Source organism: Colletotrichum siamense (assembly GCF_013390195.1).
Source record: "Colletotrichum siamense strain Cg363 chromosome Unknown KSG_Cg363_contig05, whole genome shotgun sequence".
NCBI classification, from domain to species: domain Eukaryota; kingdom Fungi; phylum Ascomycota; class Sordariomycetes; order Glomerellales; family Glomerellaceae; genus Colletotrichum; species Colletotrichum siamense.
In genome coordinates this window covers 4,067,070-4,087,624 of record NW_023501018.1, presented here as the reverse complement: position 1 = coordinate 4,087,624, position 20,555 = coordinate 4,067,070, and the positions used below count along the sequence as shown (strand labels likewise).

The window sequence follows — 20,555 nt, the reverse complement described above, 5'->3', positions numbered from 1 at the left end:
GGCGCATGTTGACATTCTTGAAGCTTTTCATCTTGGTGGTTTAAGCTTTAATGAGAGGCCCTCTATCCAGGCAATACGAAAGACGGGAGTTGCTGGGCGAAGACTGTCCATGCTCAATAATATTCTGATATATATATAAACATCGCGAGCATCCTCCTTGCCCTCCATCCCCAGGACCCTTTCTTTCCCAACCCACCTCCAACTACCAACACTCATTTCCAACCCTGACCACACTCATTTACACACACACGCCCAAAATGCGCTCCGACATCCTCCTCGTCCTCGCCGCCACCTTCGGCTCCACCCTCGGCCTGCGCCGCGCCTGCAAGCACACCGCCGCCTCCGAGGGCTGGTACTACACGACCTCCTCGGACTCGCTCGACGCCATCGCGGCCGACTTCTGCACCTCCCCCGCGGTCATCAAGTCGTGGAACAACCTGCAGAGCATCAAACCGGGCATGAACCTCAAGGTGCCGTGCCACTACAACGCGGGCCGCCAGCGCGACTGCGCCAAGAACAGCGCGACCGACGGCGCGTACGTGATTCAGTCGGGCGACACGCTGAACAGCATTGCCTACGACTTCTGCACGACGGCCGACAAGCTGCAGCAGATGAACTCTGCGCGCATCACGAACAAGGATTTGATTTACCCGGATTGGGTTATCCAGGTCCCTTGCAGCTGGAACTAGATGCGGGAAGTGAAGAGGGGGAGAGAAGGGGGGAGGGGAAAAGTTTGGTTAGATGTTTAATTGATAATTCATCCTCTTCTTTTCAATGATGCTGTTCATGATGTGTTGGCTGTGCGATGTTCTTAAAGGCTTTGTTGCAGGGCAGGATTCTCTGCTTGGTCGCCCCATCTCGAGATGCTGTGGTCAACCAGTGCATCTTGTCCTGTTTGTATAATCAGCACAAAGCCGGTTGTTTTTCAGCGGATACAACAATATGAAACGCGGTCGATGGGTATCGCTGACCTATTTTATGTTGCTTGTTCACCCTCACATGACTCTAGATGTTTTGCTAGCGCGCAGTATTACCCTGGGTTTGATATTACGCCTTCTGTCTTCCGTCACCCTAGTTTGCCTTCATCATTACCAGCTCCTTGGCGATCTCTTCTACGGTTTCCATCGCTGTCGCCTTCCGTTCAATCGTCGACTCTCTCGACCTCCTGTATCATTATCCTCCTTTTGCTCGTAGTAGCTCTCCATACCATGCGTACCCATCCTCTTGTCCTCTGCGCCTTCATTCCCACCTCTCTTCCCGTGAGCATCTTCGTCTTCAGCGTCAACAGTAAAGTTGCATTGGTGCGCCCTCTTCCACGCAGCACGATAGATGTCTCCTGAGGGCGTTTGACGTTCATGTCAATTACTTCGTGCAGCAAGTGACCTAAAGATATGTCTGATCAGAATAATGTCCCACCCAGCACTCGGGTTACTCACCGCAACTGCGCAGCCGTTGCCCTCATTGTAAACATCCCCGTCGTAGCTGTATCGCAGCTTTTCCTGAGTCTGCCCAGGCTGACAGACAGCGCTTGCCCTTCCAGTGCACTCGGCCGCTGTGCCGTCCCTGTACACAGTGCCTCGGTAGCTCTGAGTCCGGCAATCCGCAGCCGCGACACTGGCGCACGCAAGAAGAACAGCGAAAATCTCTGAGAACAACATGTTGAAGATGTGTAAGCTGCAGGAAGAGGATGAAACCTTTCGAAAATGGAATTAAGTACGTAGTAAGTGTCCTGTGTTTGATACAAATCCTATTCCATCTCCAAGACCGAATTTCGAAAACAAAGAGCTCATGTTATATGATCTTGGGGTTCCCCTATGTTTCTAGCTACTTTCCTTATCCAGCTCGAAAGGGCAAGCTATCTTGCGCGTAGACAAAATTGCATACAACTAATCATTTTCATTAGTGGACCGGGCCCCTGACTCGGAGGCGGCGGGCTGCTGGCTAGTTGGTTATCCCATCGGCCCAATATAAGAAAGTTTTCATGACTTACCATGTATGGGCGTGATACGAAAGACTTCTAACCAATTACTTAGGATCGGCAACTTGGCCCAAAGTTTACCCAAACGTCAGAACAACTACAGACAGCTCTACGGATACGCTATGCCGCTTTTTCCAACTTGGCGCTCCCGCGAAGGCCCATCGAAAGACTTAAGTCCCCGAGCAAGGGAATGGTTCGCCCGATCTCCGGTCTGGGATTAAAGTCTCCGAGCTCAGTCCCCTTACCGGGCCCAGGAACAAGGAGGATTGTTGGTGTCTGGGTTGGTGCCAGTTCCTGCAGCCGTCACGGTAGGCTTGCTGTCCTGTGCGCAGGCTTTTCCAGACAGCACAGGACGTAACATGTAATGATGGGTTTCCTGGTGTCTCAGACGTACATTTTTCTTCATGGTTATCTAGTAGGGGTCGTACACGATACGAGTCCAGGTTATGCAGCAAGCTGTACAGCCTACACGGCTTTTAACGACTTGCTTAAACTCTACAGAAAAGGCAACTTGTAGATATCTACAGAAACAAGACTCTGAGACGCAAATCCAGCTGACTCAATCGCAACGATTGTAAAACCAGCAAAACAATATCTATAAAAGCGGGAATTCCGTCAACTGAACTCGATCGATATAATTTCATCACGCTCATTTCTCTCTAGCTTATCGCAATAAGTGGCTTTGATCCAATATTCTCAGACTTTCGTTGACCATCTGACCATCTTGTCCCCAACCCCTATCCTCACAATGCGTTTGCAAGCTCTTTTCCTCATCGCGGCACAAGTTGCCACCATCGTTGCACAGGGCACATGCTACTGTGAGTGCAACCGAACTTCCGATGCTTCTGGATGCGCGGCACTCCCCCGACCTGCCAGCGGAAACTGCGCCGAGGTGTGCAACCCTGGAGGAAGGTGCCCAAACTGGGCCAAGTGTGGTTAAAGCCTGAGCCAAGACAGTAAGTATCCTCCTTAGTTCATGCTTGTCAGGCGATGCTCACAACTTCACTAGGCCCGACATACCGCCTTCGACGTGTATTGCGAGCTTCAGGCTCTTCAACTTGTGGGAACTCGCTAGGATAGTCCTTCACAGAACTACAATACTATGTAGACATGATTTGGGCATAAAGAGACCAAGAATCTTAGCTCTTCGCTGTTTGATGTAATGACTTCTAAAATGTGTTCTCGATGTTACTGTCCTGCTTGCTCAAGAGCCGTCTCAGGCAGGTAAGCCGAATATATATCGAGGTCTACTATTCACGAGGAACTTTGCTAGACGGGCAGTATAATAACGATCATAGACAACGACGACAACGACGACGGCGGCGGCGACAACAATAGTAGACGATAATAGTGTAGGTTATCAGAGGTGATATATGGATTACACGCGTGTGTGGTGGACACTGCCAGAATCGCTAACTAACACTGCCCAGCTAGCAAAGCTCTTTATAAGATCTAATTCTGTTGAGTGCTAGTAGACTCTGCCACTTAGATTTAGGTCGGGCCCCTGATCTTCTATGGTTCTATTGAACTGCAAAATTCGCTTTCGTCTGAAAGAAACATAAATCGTTAACTTGTATAGCGCTTTTCTTTTTGGGGAGCTGATGAGATGGTCGGTGATTAATATGACAGTGGATGTGATACCTCTAGTTCCTCGCTATTTCCTTTGCCCTCATCATCGCGAAGTCTCTCTTGAGTTCGTTCACTCACTCCCGTATCTCCGCTGTCCGTCTCCCCATTTCTCTGGCGCTCTTCGTCTGTATTCTCCTCTGTATATTCGTCGCTTTCAATTCCTGAGTATGGAATCTGTCCGGTTTTTCATGGTGAACGTCAATCCCATCCATTCGGCCTTCGAGATGCAATGCGTCCGCGATACTTCTGAATAGCTTGTTAAATAAGGTCACCAATTTGTATTCCTGTTTTTCCGGATTGAATTTAATATTGTCGCAACCAGTATCGATGGTCTCTTTCTCGTCGTATGCGTTGCTGGTTTCGTACTCGCCACTATGTCCTCCCCGGATATCGACAATAATGAGAATGATCTCAGGCGGCGGGCCCTCCATGCAAGGCTGAGGCGCTTCGGTTCGAATACGTTGAACCACGGTACCATTTCTCGGGGGATATGATGTCTTGTAAAACACTCGAGGTGTCTTTTGTATTCTCCCTGTTTTCGAGGACGCTGGTGACGAGGGACAAAGATAAACAGAAAGGGCCCGGGTAGGGATGAAGGACGACAAAGCAGGATGGAACCTTAAGAGGCCAAATACAAAAGGGCGTGGGGGTTATTGCAATTTAATGTAATGAATATTGTAAGCAGCTGAGCCCCCCTTAGATCTCTAATTATTGATCCTTCTCAACATAATCTCTCGTTAACCAGTTCGAAAGCCGTAAGTTTATTCTGGCTACAAGCCAAACGCACATCTACCAGATCTTGTGGGTTCCAAAAGCCCAAGGTGAAGAGGCTCATCACCTGTCACCATTAACTCAGAATGATTTACCTAGCAAGATTCCTACCAGCCATTTGCGACGGCGTTGCAGCTCTAGAACGTGGATAACGAGGGTGAGATGTACGCTCCACTACCAACCCTTCGTCCATAATGTCGAGCCCCATGTCTTTGGCCGTGAATCCCCGATTGTTTTTCAAGTTCAAGTCGAGCCCTTTGTCAAGCAACAAACGAACAATGAGCTTTTGCCGCTCGATCGGATGTGGGATGATATACCTGTCACGGTTAACCTGTGGACTGAAGATCAGATGCATCGCCATATAATGCAGAGCCGAGTTCCCGTCGTGATCTGTTATTGAGACATCCACACCTATCGAGCAAACGAGAAATCGGACTACCTCGTAGTCTCGATATGCGCAGGCCTGATGAATCGCGTGAATAGAGCCCCTGAGCCGGGTGATTAGAGATGCGTTCGCGTCGATGAGCATGCGGGCGATGCGCAACCGGCACCCACTGTTGTCAGTTTCGACGATGGGATCTACACACGAATCGACCCAAGTGCGCCAGGAGCTCTCTATTTCTGTGTCTTGAACAGCTTTAAGAGCAAGGAAGAGAGGACTTGCTCCAATCCAATATCTGGCGTCATCACAAACATAATAGCCTCCTCTCCACCAGGGTTCAAAATCGTCCTGTGTTGGACAGAGCATTATGCGCTGAGGATGGCCTCCATAAAGAGGATCGGGAAACTCATCTGGATCTGAAACATATGTCGGCCACCATTGCATGCCCAAATTGGCTCTAACATTTACATCAGCGCCTTTGCGCAGAAGAAACGCCACCACATCTGCATGGCCGAAGAAGGCCGCCCAGTGGAGAGCAGTCAGGGTTGAATTCGTCGGTATTCGCTTGACTGTTGGCGCTTCGTAGCCATTACCATCCTTGAACTCCGAGTCAAAAATTGTACGGTCGAGGGTATTGATGTCAGCGCCATAGGCCAGGGCCTTAGCCACACCTCTCACAGAACCGCGTTTTGCCGAAAGAAGAAGGGAAGATGAATAGCAGTATTTGATGTCGAATCCCATGATGACGGGGTCTGTAATGTAACGCAGACGCTTGCATGTCGACCCGAGTCGTGCGGCAGCCCTAACACAGGGGAAGGGCTTCGGTAAGTCGTCGATAAACTCATAAGGAGCATGCCATTCTGCTTCATCATAATCCCCCCAGACTTCGCCATGAACGAGAGCTTCCGTAATTAGTATGATGAGCTCCGTTGGTAGGGTCATTAGACAAGCTTTCAAGTGTTCGTGCTCGTCGGACTGGTGTATGGAACACTTGTCGAAAGCCACAGGACATGACGGTCTATTCATCGCGAGGAGTTCTCCTGTAAATTGAAGATTGAGATCGAGATAGAATAAAGCCCCGGTTAGAACAGATTTGGGGTTGCATGGGTTGTATGGATTCTTTTCAGTTGATGTTGTGGTTGACAACGTAGTTCTTTCTCCATTAAATATAAAGGAACGAAGTTTACTTGTATGACTGAAAAATCTGTCGACCTCCACCTTGATGGGGAATACCCCTACATCTAATGCACAGCAAGTGATATCAAGGTATCTCACTGTAATGCAGTAGCATGTTTCAAGGCTTTATCATTACTGCATAAGCAGCGTCGATAAACCCATTCTCAGGTGAGAACTATCTAAAGGGTAGATAAAAGCCAAGAAGACTAATGGTCGCAGTCTCATCACACCATTATCTGTCTAGCAACCAGACAAAGTCGTATGAGGCTTAATCCTTATGGTGCTGACCAGGAAATGATGCCTAAAAGACATCAAGACCAGAAAACTATGGTCTTCAGATGTATCTAGTTGGTTAGACGAGTATCCGCCTTTGAGGAGTGACTTCGTAATAGTAAAGGTTGTTGCTGCAGGGAGGCATTCTGGTTTTATGCTAGTTTGAGCCGGTTCACACAGTGAACCAATCGGTGCCCCAATTTGATAATATATAGCAAGTACTTCGATTTATCTGGGCGAATTATGTTATGTTATAAATTCTACAAACCGGGTTGGGTTCTGGTGTTTACATCGGAGCCAAGTGTGCGCCGACGCGCAAGCTCAGCTTAGCGAGCATTTTTGATTTCGCACGCGCTGAAATGAACGCGAACGCACAATGAAGTCTTCTGTGGCCATCGCGCGGCGAATAACTAAACTGGTCGTCTCCTGCGTCGCGATTGAAGTTGTCGTCCCGCCGCAATTGAGGTTGCTGCCGCAGGCTGGTTGCGCTGGATGGGAGGGAACGCTGATCTAACCAATGGGCGGCCTTCGTTCTGTGACCGGCAGGGTCCCACTTCGACAAGATCCAGACTGCACAGGCTTGACTGGTATGTCAGTCTTGACCTGTGCAGTTGATCCATGTTGATTATTGTATGATACGACTGTGGTGTAATACGTTAAAATTCCCTGTGGAAAGCCAGTGGGGAGAAGAAGGTGAAGGGTTCAAGTCGTCACATTCCGGTGTTCTTATGTCCAAGAAAATGGTACAGGTGGGTCTTGCTGAATGACTCCCCCATCCCCCAAGCAGGCCCAACTGAATTGCAGCAACCAGGAAAACCGCAAACTGCGGAAACAAAAACGGGGAAGAACGAGACGAATACAATTCATGATTGTCTTGGAGGAAAAAAACAAGTGCCACAACGGCTTTCATTTGATATGGGACTTTCCCGCTCGAACACACGGGTTTGGCAGTGGATTGCAAATGACCCTTGCGCCCGCCCTGACATCCCTTATGGCTTGCGGGTGGACGCTCTGGCACCCATTCCGATGGGCGTCTGAGTGCAGAAAACAGACCAGAAAGCAGGAGAGATATCATGTGTAGTTGAATCCAACCAATATGTCTTACAAAAATCTGCCGGTCAGATCGTGATAGTAATAACTGCACTTGTCTCCATAGGCTTTTGCGGTGTTTCCAGACCACGCATTGAGAAAAAACATCGGTCTGGTCCAAGCGGCTCGAGCTTGATGGAAATCCGGTCATGACCGCTTGTCCCTCCCCCCAGGTTTTGAGTGTTCTGTGAACAAGAAAAAGATTTCACGGCTTGATGCGCTTCAGAGTAGACATTCTGCTATTTGGCCTTATCTTTCAAGGTCACAAAGAACCCTGGAGGCAAGTTTCCAGTTATAACCACTGTGGTGAACCTGCCGGTCGCCCATAACGGAAGCATGACTAATCATTGGCGCGCTCCGGTCAACACGTCCATGGATGAATGTGTCCACATCTGTGCTCGGCAAAAACCTTCGCCTGTTGCTAGACGTCGGTATTACGAGAAGAGTACTAGACGCGCACGCAGGTCAGGTAAGCGCGATTGAGGGCGGTGGGTGATACAACAAGGGCCGCGGCTGGCATGAGAGTCACTCGCTCCGGAGGTCTCGCTGGAGACTGGCTTCACCATCCAGTGCCTCAGCACATGGTTATTCCTGGGCAACATTTGCTTTCTTGTGCCGTGGCAGAACTTATCATTCGAGCAACAGATAGCCCACTATTGAACAATTCGATGTTCACAATAGTCCATCCAGGCTCCCCATACGCTTCGTGACCTTGTGGAAGGACCCATCTCCGTTTGCTGAATGTGCCAACTTCACAAATTGATACAGAGTATTTTGTGGTCAACCCCGCTTTTAGAGGATCACGTACCTTGATCGCAGCGCCTCGCGTAGTTTGTCCGTTGCATAAGCTAAGAACTGCTTGTGTAAGACCTTAGATATCGTGAGATTGGTGCATTTTATGCCGATGTGCATTGATGCAAAATGCTAGATATGAGCTGTCAGTTTGGGCATCTGGCGTTCTGAAAAAAACAGCGATTGGCATCTAGTGCTTCACCGCTTGGTCGATCTGCACCGCCTCGCGGGTAGTCGCAGTGTGGTTATTGATCTAACGGCAGTGCACTTTACTAGTCCATCAGCTAGATTGTGTCGGTCATCAACAGTGAGAAAGCTTTTGGCCACGCGGAAGCTTCCCGTTATCGAGTTACCAATGAGTGCACAGCAACGGCCCCGCGGATTGCAACGCCAGGAGATGGAGGAGGGCGGCAAAAGCCCCTCTCAGGGAAACACTCATTTGGTTGTTTTTTGCGGCTGGAGAAACGATAGATGAAGCCTGGAAAAGTTGCGTTGTCTCGGATCATGGCGTTGTGTTTCACTGCAACTTTGACACTGCACACCACGCGCCGCAAAAGTGGCCTTGAATTGGACTTAGTTCGACGGATGAATTTTTATGCATGATCGCGTACTTGAGGCTATTTCGATGATATGATGTGAAGGAGATCTAAGAGCACATGCTGCTCTGGGTACACTGGAAACAGATGAGGGTGGGATGACCAAAACCAACTCGCCAAAAAAGACGAGCCGCAACTCAGAACGTCTCCACTGCCTAAACCACCCGAGATATGTTCGATTGCATGAGCGTGGGCTTGGTAACCTGGCTGGATCCAATCGCTTCAGGAGCCCCCAAGGTTGGTTGGCGGCTACACTGAGTGTTTGGCATCCCCATGCTGGCCCACACGGGTAAAGATCACCTGCCAAGTGCAAACATACATGGACTTCTCACCTGCATGGCTGCGAAGTGGTGCTTGCTTTTTTTTTGGGCCACCTTCCTGTGATACATTACCACAATTGTGCGAAATGTCTCATGATGTGCATTGGTATTGAACACATAGGAATTCTCAGCTGTTCTGTTCCTTCCTGATAATTGAGTACATTCCTCAGCATGATCCATCGTGTACGTAGTTTCACTTTGGAGGCTAGAAATTGCCATGTAGCAAAGGGGCAATCTCACTAAATGCAGCTCAGAAGGCGTGCCAATTCTCACATCATAAGTGTATCGTCACTCAAGCATACTAGGAATGTCTGACAGAGGGGATGCACACCAACTGGAGGAAGCTTTCGAAACCAGGCGTCAAAGACAAAACTTGGAAAGAGAAAAGAAAAAGAAGAAGAGGAATTTTAGTTCGATGAACAGGGTGCAGCTTCCCAAAGCCACCCTCCCGTCAAGCAACAGTCGCTCTGCTTTCAGCTTTCCAGGGCCAAAATGAACTCGCCGGGTGTGCAACAAGCGACGTTACTGATCTGGTTTGCCTCCTTTGTGTGGTTGACTGGTCTGTAACTTTTGACTGGTCCATCGCATGAGAGGGCATGGAATGCTGCAACCTGCCCTGTAGGATGTACTAATGAATGTGGCCATTGCGGTCATGGCGCTGCCCATATACAGAGTAGGTAATACAAGGTACAACTGACCAAACAAAGCGGCAGTTCTTTCGGAGATAACCTGCAGCCGCAATGCATAATATGCCTAACCCCCAACCTTCCTTGTCTTAACACTCAAGACAACCCCCTCAATTTTCCCAACACAGCAACGCAGCAAACGCTTTCCGACACAACCTTCTTTGCTTCCAGTCACTCGTTTTCGCGAAGCAGCATCAGCCAACATTCCTCCAACCGACGGCGGGGACCAACATGACTGCATCGGATGACAACAAATCCCAGTCGGCTTGCGCAGCAGGCACCATGGAATACACAACAACAACCCACCAAAGAGAAAGGCCTCGACCTGCCTTGCAAGAAATGCCGCCGGAGATTCTCCTCCTCATCGTCGACGTGATGTTCGGAGACAGGGGCTCTAGTGGGTACAACAGGACCGAGACAAGCTTCTGCAAAGACGAAAACTGCCAGGAACAATCCGTTTGCTACTCCAACTTCAGCCGAGAACGAGATGTCATTCGTCTTGCAAGGACTTGCAAGAAACTGCACAAAATAATCAGCCCTGCCATTTTCAAACACGACATCCGAGAGAATTACTCATCGGCATTAATCCTATCAGCTAAGTGCGGATTGTCTAATGTGGTACTGCAAGCTCTTGAAGCAGGCGCAGATGTCAACGCCCCTGATCGAACCGGCTTTGACTTCTATCAAGACTGGTATGGTGACGAAGTGGATACGGAACGTTTCCCCGTGTCTTCTTCGCTGACTGCGCTGCATTGGGCCGCATTTTTCGGGAATGAAGATATGATGCGTTTGTTGATCGGAAGGGGTGCCAATACGAACGTTAGAGCCGACGTGGGCACCCGGTCATATCTCATCGAAGAGGAATATTACGAGACCGACGAAGATGAAGAAGACAGGACCGACGAACGGAAAGAAAACGAAATCGACGAATGGGAAGAAGCCAGCCTGAGCTCAACACACTCACAGAGGGCCATGTTCTGTCATATCAACAAAGAATACGACGAACGCCTTGTGTGCGGTGGCAGGTTCTCCCAATACTTCTCTTGCTTGGAAGAAGACGAATGCTTTGGAGGCGCCAATGCCCTATTCTTCGCCCTCAAGTCCGTTCATGGCTGGTCCGAGGTACTGAATTGGAGGACCAGATCGGTTTATTCCGACGAAAGGTTTGCGAGAAGGGCTCCAGATGGGTGGCGATTGTCCATGGCAAAACTGCTCATTGAGCAGGGCTCATCTCTAATTACACGTGAATATAAACAGGTCCATGCCTTACATCAGGCAAGTGCGTACGGCCAGACCGATATCGTCAAGTTCCTGATTGACGAGCTGGACACAGACCCTGACATTAGAGACAAGGACAACAACACACCCTTGCATTATGTGGGGATTGTCGCGTGGAGGAGCGTGGGGGTGACGGCAGCCGAAATGGAGGTTCAGGATCTGCGGAGGACAACCCAGCTACTTCTGGACAGAGGGGCTGATCCATGCCTTCAGAACTTCAAAGGCCTCACAGCAGGAAAGGTTGGCTTACCCTGCAAGTGGCTTGAACGGGCATGAGCCTGTTGACTTAGATTACTTTCGAATACCATTGTCTTCATCAGATAAGCGTGCATGTACTTGATTCAGAGCTGACTGTAGCGATCGAAATGTCATAGTGTAATTAGCTGTTGATTGGGTTGTCACTTTGGGTATTCCGCGGCTTTGCACGAACCCGCCGGCCCTAGCTTGCCGAAGCCTTTGGTTGACAGGTAATTACCCCAGGTACTTCAACGCTGCTCAGTAGAGCGGGCCCCCTTCACGGAAAGGCGCATTGATGCGCATGCAAAATCAAACCTGTCGAAGGCTCATTTCCAGTACTCATACGCCAAGACAACCTCACTACCTTGCTATGCATCAAGAGACCCAGCGGGCAAGTGAGACCATCATTCACAGTAGAGTGTTCTGGCAGCTTCATGAAGCTGAGGGACGATGGATGCGCGGGAGAAGACTTCTCTAACAGGGCGAAGGGCAAGACGTGGTGATGACATGGTACTCCGGCTGGCTTTCCGTAGCTTCCGCCAAGTCGGAAACTGACTGCTCCACTTGGGAACTTGCTCCATACCCTCGGAGATTCTGTTCGATGCAGGCTTGTCTCTGCCTGGTCGACAAATCGGCATGTCTTGTTCGGCACGATGCGGAGAAGACCTAGTAATGGTTACTGTTCAGTGTCACCCAAAAGCATGCTTGTTTAATCTGATGCCGCATGTATGGGGCGAGAGCAATGTACTTTGACAACAAATATTGTTTACCCCCATGTTGCCAACACCCATGTTGCCAACCCACATGACTAATGTTGGAGTGTGTGCCTGGCCCAGTCATGGAGCAGCACGCACTTGACTGCAAGCCGATGTAAACGTCATCTGAATAAGCGCAGCTAGATGACCCTCGGGTAGCATGACAGCATGGTTCAAATCAGGACAGATCCGATGTAGATATGTTCATGTTCTACTTTGCACTCCGCTGTTGCACATGAATTCAGCGACGAAGTACCTCAGCCTTCCGGTTATTTTTGTCTAAAAATGTTGAATGCCGACATTTGCTCGAACTATGCCCGGGCCAACCTCCTCCCGCGATGCTTGCCGCCCCCAATACCTTGCTTGTCCATGCATAGAGATGATGGCGTGCGTGCATTAAGCTCTGGTCTAGCTTGTCCGGTCTAGCTTGTCCGGATGTATGCTTGACACGTCCGCGATTCCCTTCCAGTTCAGTGCCTTGGTGAACATGGGGAGCTGCAAGCTGCCCCGCAGACATCGGTGAGTCTGAACCGCCTTGGGGTCTGCTGATTCGACTGAACCTCAGCTGAGGTAAATCAAAAACCCAGCTGAGGAGCATCTGCATGCCATCGCCAACCAGCATAAATTGCAGCGGATGCAACTAAAGCTCGGCCTGCTTGGGTAATCAGCGTCGAAACCGCTATGATAACGCTCTAAAGGAAAATGCGAGTCCGAGATCGAAGGAAGAGACGCGGCGTATCGTCCTTCTCATTGTTGACCCCATGTTCCGAGATAACGTACCGAAGTGGATACACTATCACTGCAGGATACAAACTGTGCGAACGTTGCTGGACGTGGCCATATTGCTACGGCGACTTCGGCCACAAAAAATATGTGACTTAGCTTATTCGATTTCGTGGACAGGATGGATTTCAACGCCACAACACAAATTCCGCACCTGTTCCTTGAAAGCAAATAGCCTTTCTCTGGCCTATAGAACTCAGTAAGCTGTAGTCCACGGATCGCAATACTGACGGCTTTACTTTCGCGAGTTGGTGCTGATAGGCGAAACCAAAATTTGGCGCCGAACTATCTCTCTTTCCTGTCAAGCTTTCTGACGTAAAACATACTTACAGAGAATTCCAGGCCGTATTTTCAGCACCTGTACACAGTCTTGCCCAGCCGTCCAAGTCTAGCTGGTTTCACGAGTTTCCGAGAAGCTCCATAATCTGAGGTACGGCGAGCCCCCTGCGGCGTATCAAGGTCCTTAGGTTACCTTTTACTCATAGTTTATCCAGGGAAGTACCTATGCTTTGCATAACCTTTATTCCTTTGGAGAAAAATTGACACACCTCTCAATGTTAGGCAGGCTATGGTACCCTTGTCATCAGCAACAAAGTACATGGGAGTGTGAGAGACCACTGCTTGCTGATTAGGTCGCAGACCGGTCTGTCCATTTCGAGAAAATGCACCCAAGGGCAATTTGTTGGCCTGAACTCTAGTCGTTGGCTCCTTTCTCACCGCTCAACGCACCTGCATTGCCACTCGGGTAGGCACATCAAACATTGTCACAGGCCCCACCCAGCTCACCTGTACCCAATCTAGAAACACCAAATTGCATGTCTTTTACCCTTTGGGCTGCCCGTCACTTTTTATCGGATGTTTTAAGTAGTCTGCATTGGAAAGCTGCAGAGAAGTGCAGCGCAAGGGGTGCAACTGACGACAGGCAACATGGGACGTGGTTCAAAGCAGGATAACGATACTGGGGAGAGGAGATGAGTCATTTGGCTTTCTGGTTTAAAAAGTACTGACCAGAAATGGGCAAAAGACGTTGTAGCTTGGTTGCCTCAGCCTCTAATGGCCGTTGAAGGTTGAAGCATGGAAGATCGTTATTAAATGTTGTTTGTTTTCTTTGCCAGATTTGTGACTGACATCGTGCAAGATCCAACTGGTGTGACCCCGCGGGTGGGGTTGGGTGGCGTTGAGTCGGTGCTTTGTGTGGTCACACCCGAAAGGTCTGGAATTGGGCGACTGAGTCCCTGAAAGGAGCTGAGACCACACATGCTAATCTGGCATAAAACATGCTTCGTCCCGCCTAACCAAACGAAGATTCCGGAGAAAGACATGCCCCATCGACATCCTCCCGTTAGGCAACAACACATCCGATACATCAAACGCTTTCCGTTCTTTCTGCGCCCTACGACGAGACAGTCAAGAGCACCAATTAACATTATTCGCCGGCACACTACGGCACCTTCCCGAAGAAGCATTTTCGATCGCAGCTACCATGAAGGAGACGGCTTCGTCCTCTCCGAGCGAACGAGTCCGCGCAAGCCTGGAGACAATCCCGCCAGAGACTGTCCTTCTTATCGCCGACTTCTTGTTTGGAGACACATCACGCAGTGCATACGACATGGAAGATATCAGCGATCCTGCCAACGCATGGCGGGTGCGTTGCCCACAAAAGAGACCACGAGGTAGATTGTGGTATACGAAAACAGAGGGGGCTTATTCCAAGTTTGACCCCGAGAGGGATGTCATTCGCCTAGCAGCGACATGCAGAAAACTGCACACCATTCTGACCCCTGCAATCTACAAACACGATGTTCAGCATAACTACTCATCGGCTCTATTCATCGCAGCCAAAAAAGGGATCACGAGTGCGGTGTTATTGTCGCTACAAGCGGGCGCCGACATCAACGCGCAGGACAGAACCATGTTCGACTATTACACATATTCCGAGGAGAGCAACACGGAACGCTACCCAGTGCAATCATCTTTCACTGCCCTACACTGGGCCGCCTTCTTCAGCAATGAAGAATTGGCCAGACTGCTGATCGCGAGAGGCGCAGATGTCAACGCCAGAGCCGACATGGGATATCGTTACTACCTTTGGGACGACACCGAAGAATGGGCCGAAGAACCTCTGGATAGCAGCAATCCACAGATGATCATGTTCTGCCACTCCGAGAAGGAAAGCGACGATAGCAGAAGGTCTGGGTACTTCGGCAAGCGAGACACTGTTCACATTAGGGCAACCCCCCTGTTCTTTGCTCTCAAGGCAGACACAACTTCTGCAAACTACATCAGGTGGCTGATAGAGGTTGATGATCCCTGCGACGATCGGAAACGTGTTCTTAATGGAAACGAATCTGACAAACGGTCCTCAATGGCGAAATTACTAATCAGGCATGGTTCATCTCTCCTCACGCGAGAATACGGAGCGATCCATGCCCTACATCAGGCTACTGCGTACGGCAACGAAGACATGATCAAGCTCCTCATTGATGAGATAGGGGTCTGCCCAAATACCAGCGACGAGGATGGCAATACACCCCTCCACTATCTGACAAGAGGAGACATTCCTCGTTCTGTAGGCCAGAAGGCCCTGCAACTGCTATTGGACCGAGGAGCAGACCCAAACCTGCAGAATTCCGATGGCCTGATACCTGAGTATCAGCATAAGTGGCGACTCAATGGATAGGACCAGGGTTACCCACATGCGCTTGATGCATTTGAATGGCAGGCATCACATGTGTTTTGGAAGGAAGGTGGATTAGGTGAAAGATCAGGAAGAAGGACGATATTCCTCAGATAGTTGCGCTGATTCAGTTACTACCCATGACATTCAGCACCACAAGGGCTTCCATTTTTTGATGAATAGTCAGTCTCAGAATAGAACAAAAGACTCATTGCTCTTGAATTTATTCGACGACAGTGACATTACCGTCAACACTAGAAAAAAGGTACTTCTGGAAGAGGACGTCCCTAATGCAGCAAACTACTGCCGTGAATTCCTCTGTGCATCTTTGAAAGGAAGAAAGAATGCTTTGGCTCAGGCATAGACCAAACATGCTTTATTCTCGCCAGGCACTACAGTGTGAAATAAGAAGATATTACTGTTGTCTGTCGACGAGCTTTGGCTCCATTGTTGAGCTGCCTCAAGGCACGGGTATGCACGTCTGACCTAGCTGCCTCCATTCTCAACGAGCGGGAGGACTCTACATGTATGTAGAAAATTCCAGACGGCGTATTCTATCTGGCCCTTCCGTTGGAATACATATCCTCTTCTCCGTCCCTTGGGCTGCACTCCTCACCCACACTTCCACTTTCCACCATTTCTCGTTGTCTTACGTCCAACTTAACACCATCATTGCCCCCGAATATCGCTCAACCGAAACTGAGATTGCAGAGGACGGCAGCTGCGTCGCTGGCTTACCGAAATTCTCGATCTCTCAGTGTTCGACCAGTCGGCTTTGCCTTCCCTGCCAAGATATTCACTGCTTATTACCCAAGGTGCCGAAAAGAAGGATCTTGCTGCACTACTCCCTCCCATCTCTGCCGCCTGGCCCCCGAGGCCTAGGTGTTGTGTTGATTGATTTTCACTCTCCCACAACTTTGTCGGCGGAGTACCGATTACCGATCCTGCGTACGAAAGTCACACCAACGCCAGCCATTTCTAGCACCCAGGTTGCCCTCTGCCAACCAACCCTCCGACTAGAGCGTCGACAGCTCCCTGGACACTTGCAGGACCTGTTAGGTGAGTCTCCTGATCCTCGTTCCTTCCACCGGCCACCAATACCATTATCTTCTTGACCATGGCTTCTGAGATGCCTAGGGCTAATGTCAACAACAGGGACAAGCTCACGAGATATCGGAGAAGAGACAAATCAGTGGCAAGGCAGTAAAAGGACTGCACTGGTTGTTCAGCCTTTGGCCGAAACACTTCCTCCACAACAGACCTCGCGCTCGCTGGTGCGCCTTGTCTCTCAACGTTGTTATCGCCTTTGGAGAGGTATGCTGCCTATGCTGTCCTGATTCATACTCGTATGCTGACCTTTCGCCGAAGATTCTTACGCTGCTACCATCGGTCTCGCGCGTTCACCATCTATCTTCACATCGGCAACGTCATTAAACCACCCTCCTCGCTGTTATCGGCCGCGACTTCTGTACATCGCCATCGTCTACGACCCATCTTGTCTTCGTCCACGACCCTTCTCGTTCACGCCCGCGACCCTCCTCGTCATCCTCGCCCTCGGCGTCTCTGGTCGTCCTCGTCTGCGGCGTCTCTGGTCGTCATTGCCTGCGACGTCTCTGGTTGTCCTCGTCCTTGGCGTCTCTGGTCATCCACGCCTGCGACCCTCCTCGTTATCGCCCGCGACGTCTCTGGTTGTCCTCGCCCTCGGCGTCTCTGGTCGTCCTCGTCCACAACATCCTTGGTCGTCCTCGTCCACAACATTGGTCGTCCTCGTCTACAACATCCTTGGTCGTCCTCGTCCACAACGTCTCTGGTCGTCCTCGTCCACAACGTCTCTGGTCGTCCTCGTCCATAACATCTCTGGTCGTCCTCGTCCACAACGTCTCTGGTTATCCTCGTCTATAACATCTCTGGTCGTCCTCGTCCACAACATCCTTGGTCGTCCTCGTCCACAACATCTCTGGTCGTCCTCGTCCACAACATTGGTCGTCCTCGTCTACAACATCCTTGGTCGTCCTCGTCCACAACGTCTCTGGTCGTCCCCATCTGCGACCCTCCTCGCTCTCGTCCGCGATTCTGCTATCGTCCTCGGTCGCGACCCTCCTCGTCGCTTTTGCCTCACATCCCTCTCTTCGTCGCTCACGACAACTTTTGCACTTGCCGTCAAGATGCCGCAGCAACTCGACGTCGGCCTCGAGGGTGCGTTTCCCGATCGACACTTCCATCTGCGATGGCGCTCTGTCACCAAGGCACTAAGCATTACGGATGGCGTCGACGGCTGTCATGGCAAGTACACAACATTCACCGAGGAAAGCATGAAGCCAGCGGCCAACTCCCACGAGGAAATGATCCTGCACATTTACGTCCTCTTTGACCTGGGTGGCTTGATGGTCACGAGCAATGAAGTCGTGTCATTGCATCCGATCTGCTCGGAAGACACGATGCTGAAGCGCCGACCCGACGAAGACGTCTTCAACAAAGCCAAGCCTACCCCTAGGAAGCCCATGTTCTTAGAGAAGGTTATCGTTTCTGCAAACCCCGACTGGGCCGACCATCCACTCCCCGCCCAGCCAGCTCCAGACCTGCCTCCCCCTTTGCATGTTGATCTCATGTCCGCCGAGCCCATTGAGAACCTCTTCGAGCGGCTGACAGGTCCCTTTGGGGCTGCGGGTCTCTGGATGGACTTGCAAGCTGCACAGTCACCCAACGGGAAGCTTCTTGATTTCAAGACTCATGTCATGAACATCTTCCATCTTGCCGATAGATGCGTTCTCGCACAAGACAAGGATGATGAGGTCTGTTGGGCACTTTCGGAGTACACGACGTTGTTTTCATTCCAACGACTGAAAAGAAGGTTCGATCAAGGCGCCAAGGAGCGCAACTTCTTCAAATACCTCTCGATGGAATACGAGGAGCTTCAACAGGTTGCACCTGACCTGAATAAGTGCCCCTTCTTCAAGGAGAGCTGGCTTCGTTCTTCGCATCGCCTGAAGCCCCACGAACAACAAATCAATTCTTCTCACCAGCAGGAACTCATCTCCTGCCTGTACGAGACAGCCAGCTCGTGGGTGAGCACTCTGGATGGTTTCAAGGCTTGCACTATCTATGCCAGCTGGGAAGACAGCCCACTCAACCATGAGGTCGATGTCGACGACGGCATCAGCCGCGAGAATCGCGTAGGATACGACGATGTTGGTCGAGAGGAATTCCATCGTCTTTTTTCGGGCCTCCTCCGATCAACAGACATGTACATCGCCAGCATTTCCAAGAAGATGGGGACAGTCAAAGGCTTGATGCAAACAGGTACCCTCGACGTTCAGCGAGAGAAACTCTGCGACGAAATCAACACCGACCTGGTTCTCCTGCAATGGAACCTCACCCTGTTGGGCGAGATCAGAATAGCTTTCCCGGCAATCCTCAGATCCCACATCGCATTTATCGGGGCCATCTTCCCGGTGGAAACGCTGCATACATATCGCCGCAACAAAGGCCTGCGCCATCCAAATGCCAAGGGGGCGTTCAAATCCACCAAAGCAGACCACAGTCTTCTGGATGAGATCAAAAACCCACACAGACCCCCAAGCACAAAGAAGCTCCCAAAGTCACCTGACCTTGAGAAGCCTGGACCCGGACAGAGGCTGATCAACTACATCCTTCGAACCAATCGCGACGTAATTGTGCCTTCACAGCCAAGCTCTGCGGCCGCAACGCCTCCAGACCAACGGAGCCTTCTAGATCCTTCTGCTGCAGCGACGCCTAGAAGAGGAGCTACTAGCCATCCTGCCTCGCCGTTGAGCACTGGCGCGAGCCAGTTGAGCCCGCAACCTGGTCGTGGAAGTCCTGCTGGGCATTTGAGCCCCCAAGCTTTACACAAACCCGGCAGTGGACCGTCAACGCCCATGAGACCGTTTGGACGCAGTCCTCTGGGTACGCCAGATGCTCAATCACCGGCGAACACAGCTGAGGAGCTTCTGAGAAGACTGGACATCAATGTGGATGATGACGATGATCAGCCCGAATCTCGAGATCCTTCCGACAACCCTGACGTCGAGGTGGAAGGATGGGCAGAGGACCACGAGGCGAGATATCGCGGATGGGTCACAGGTGGTGAGCTTTGGATTGGCACTATTTGCCGTCTACAGGACGCGGTGAGGGGCCTTGCTGGTGTCAGCGACCCTCTCAGGGCCTTCTATCGCGGAGATCACCCCAGTAACCAGAGTGTCGAAACCCGAGTTGAGTTCTTGGTTGCTGCTCCCACATACCGAGACCGGGAATGCCTTAGTCTGGGCAGACTTCTCAAAGAGTTGTGCACCACGTATAAGGAGCTGAACCTCACCGTGGCGGAGGTGGAGAAGATTCAAGAGAGGCTGGCGAAGAATTGGGGAGCTCCGACAACCGATCTAGACTGCATCATCAGCGGCACGTGGCACGCAGAGCTGCTTGCCGCGGTTCTGCACGTCATTGCCATGAGGGATCGGAAAGCACTTGTAGACACGACCCAGCCCCCAAGCTACGGACTGCACCCTCTGGAGCTCCCCACAGCCGATCTGCTCAAGAACTTCGAAAAGTTCTCGTCCGTCATGGCCATCTCCAAGAGGTCTTGCCCTTCGTGCACTGGCGCAGTCAACTTGACAGCGGAGACTGAGGACAGGGCTTGGTTGTCTCCCGGCACGCATTCCGACTGGTATGCCACGTGCTTGCCACCCTGGACGCCTGTCGACATAGCCAAGAAACTTTTGGAAAAATATGAACGAGTACTTATCGATCGGCTTTTCACCATGTTGCATCCAGACCCGGCAAGATCAGGTCAAAGCGGTGGAACCCCTCCTGCGCACGAGATAGTGTATTCTCCATCCGACCAAGTGAACAGGATGTTCGAAGCAATGCTCGCAAGGTTCCAGACGCTGAGTATCAGCCCTCAGAGCCCGGAGGAGCAGTCCGTCGCGGGTCCTGCTCGCGCCTCGGAACCTAGTGTGCCTGCGCCCGAGATTCTGGTGCCGGACGTCTCTACACCCGATATCTCTGTCCAAGACGTCGATGCCCCGGACGTTGACATGCCGGACGTCTCTGGACTTGGGATCTCTGTGCCTACATCTGGCGCTAGCACCACCCCCGGCGTCGTCCCCGTCGTCCCCG

At 50.9% G+C, this 20,555-nt stretch overlaps 3 protein-coding genes across 3 annotated transcripts; 1 reads left to right on the top strand and 2 right to left on the bottom strand.

The window, feature by feature from the left end:
* Positions 1 to 257: 257 nt before the first annotated feature.
* Positions 258 to 689, top strand: sle1 (N-acetylmuramoyl-L-alanine amidase sle1; the record flags this gene model as incomplete). Its single annotated transcript, XM_036640514.1, has 1 exon — positions 258 to 689. One exon carries the CDS (start codon positions 258 to 260, stop codon positions 687 to 689), a length of 432 nt encoding a protein of 143 aa, XP_036494266.1.
* Positions 690 to 1,362: 673 nt separating this feature from the next.
* CGCS363_v008664 (uncharacterized protein) lies at positions 1,363 to 1,658 on the bottom strand (the record flags this gene model as incomplete). The annotated part of the gene is made up of 2 exons (XM_036640513.1): positions 1,363 to 1,383; positions 1,437 to 1,658. The coding sequence occupies 2 exons, from the start codon at positions 1,656 to 1,658 to the stop codon at positions 1,363 to 1,365; spliced, it is 243 nt and encodes an 80-aa protein (XP_036494265.1).
* Positions 1,659 to 4,469: 2,811 nt separating this feature from the next.
* CGCS363_v008663 (uncharacterized protein) lies at positions 4,470 to 5,501 on the bottom strand (the record flags this gene model as incomplete). Its single annotated transcript, XM_036640512.1, has 1 exon — positions 4,470 to 5,501. One exon carries the CDS (start codon positions 5,499 to 5,501, stop codon positions 4,470 to 4,472), a length of 1,032 nt encoding a protein of 343 aa, XP_036494273.1.
* Between the last annotated feature and the right edge of the window lie 15,054 nt (positions 5,502 to 20,555).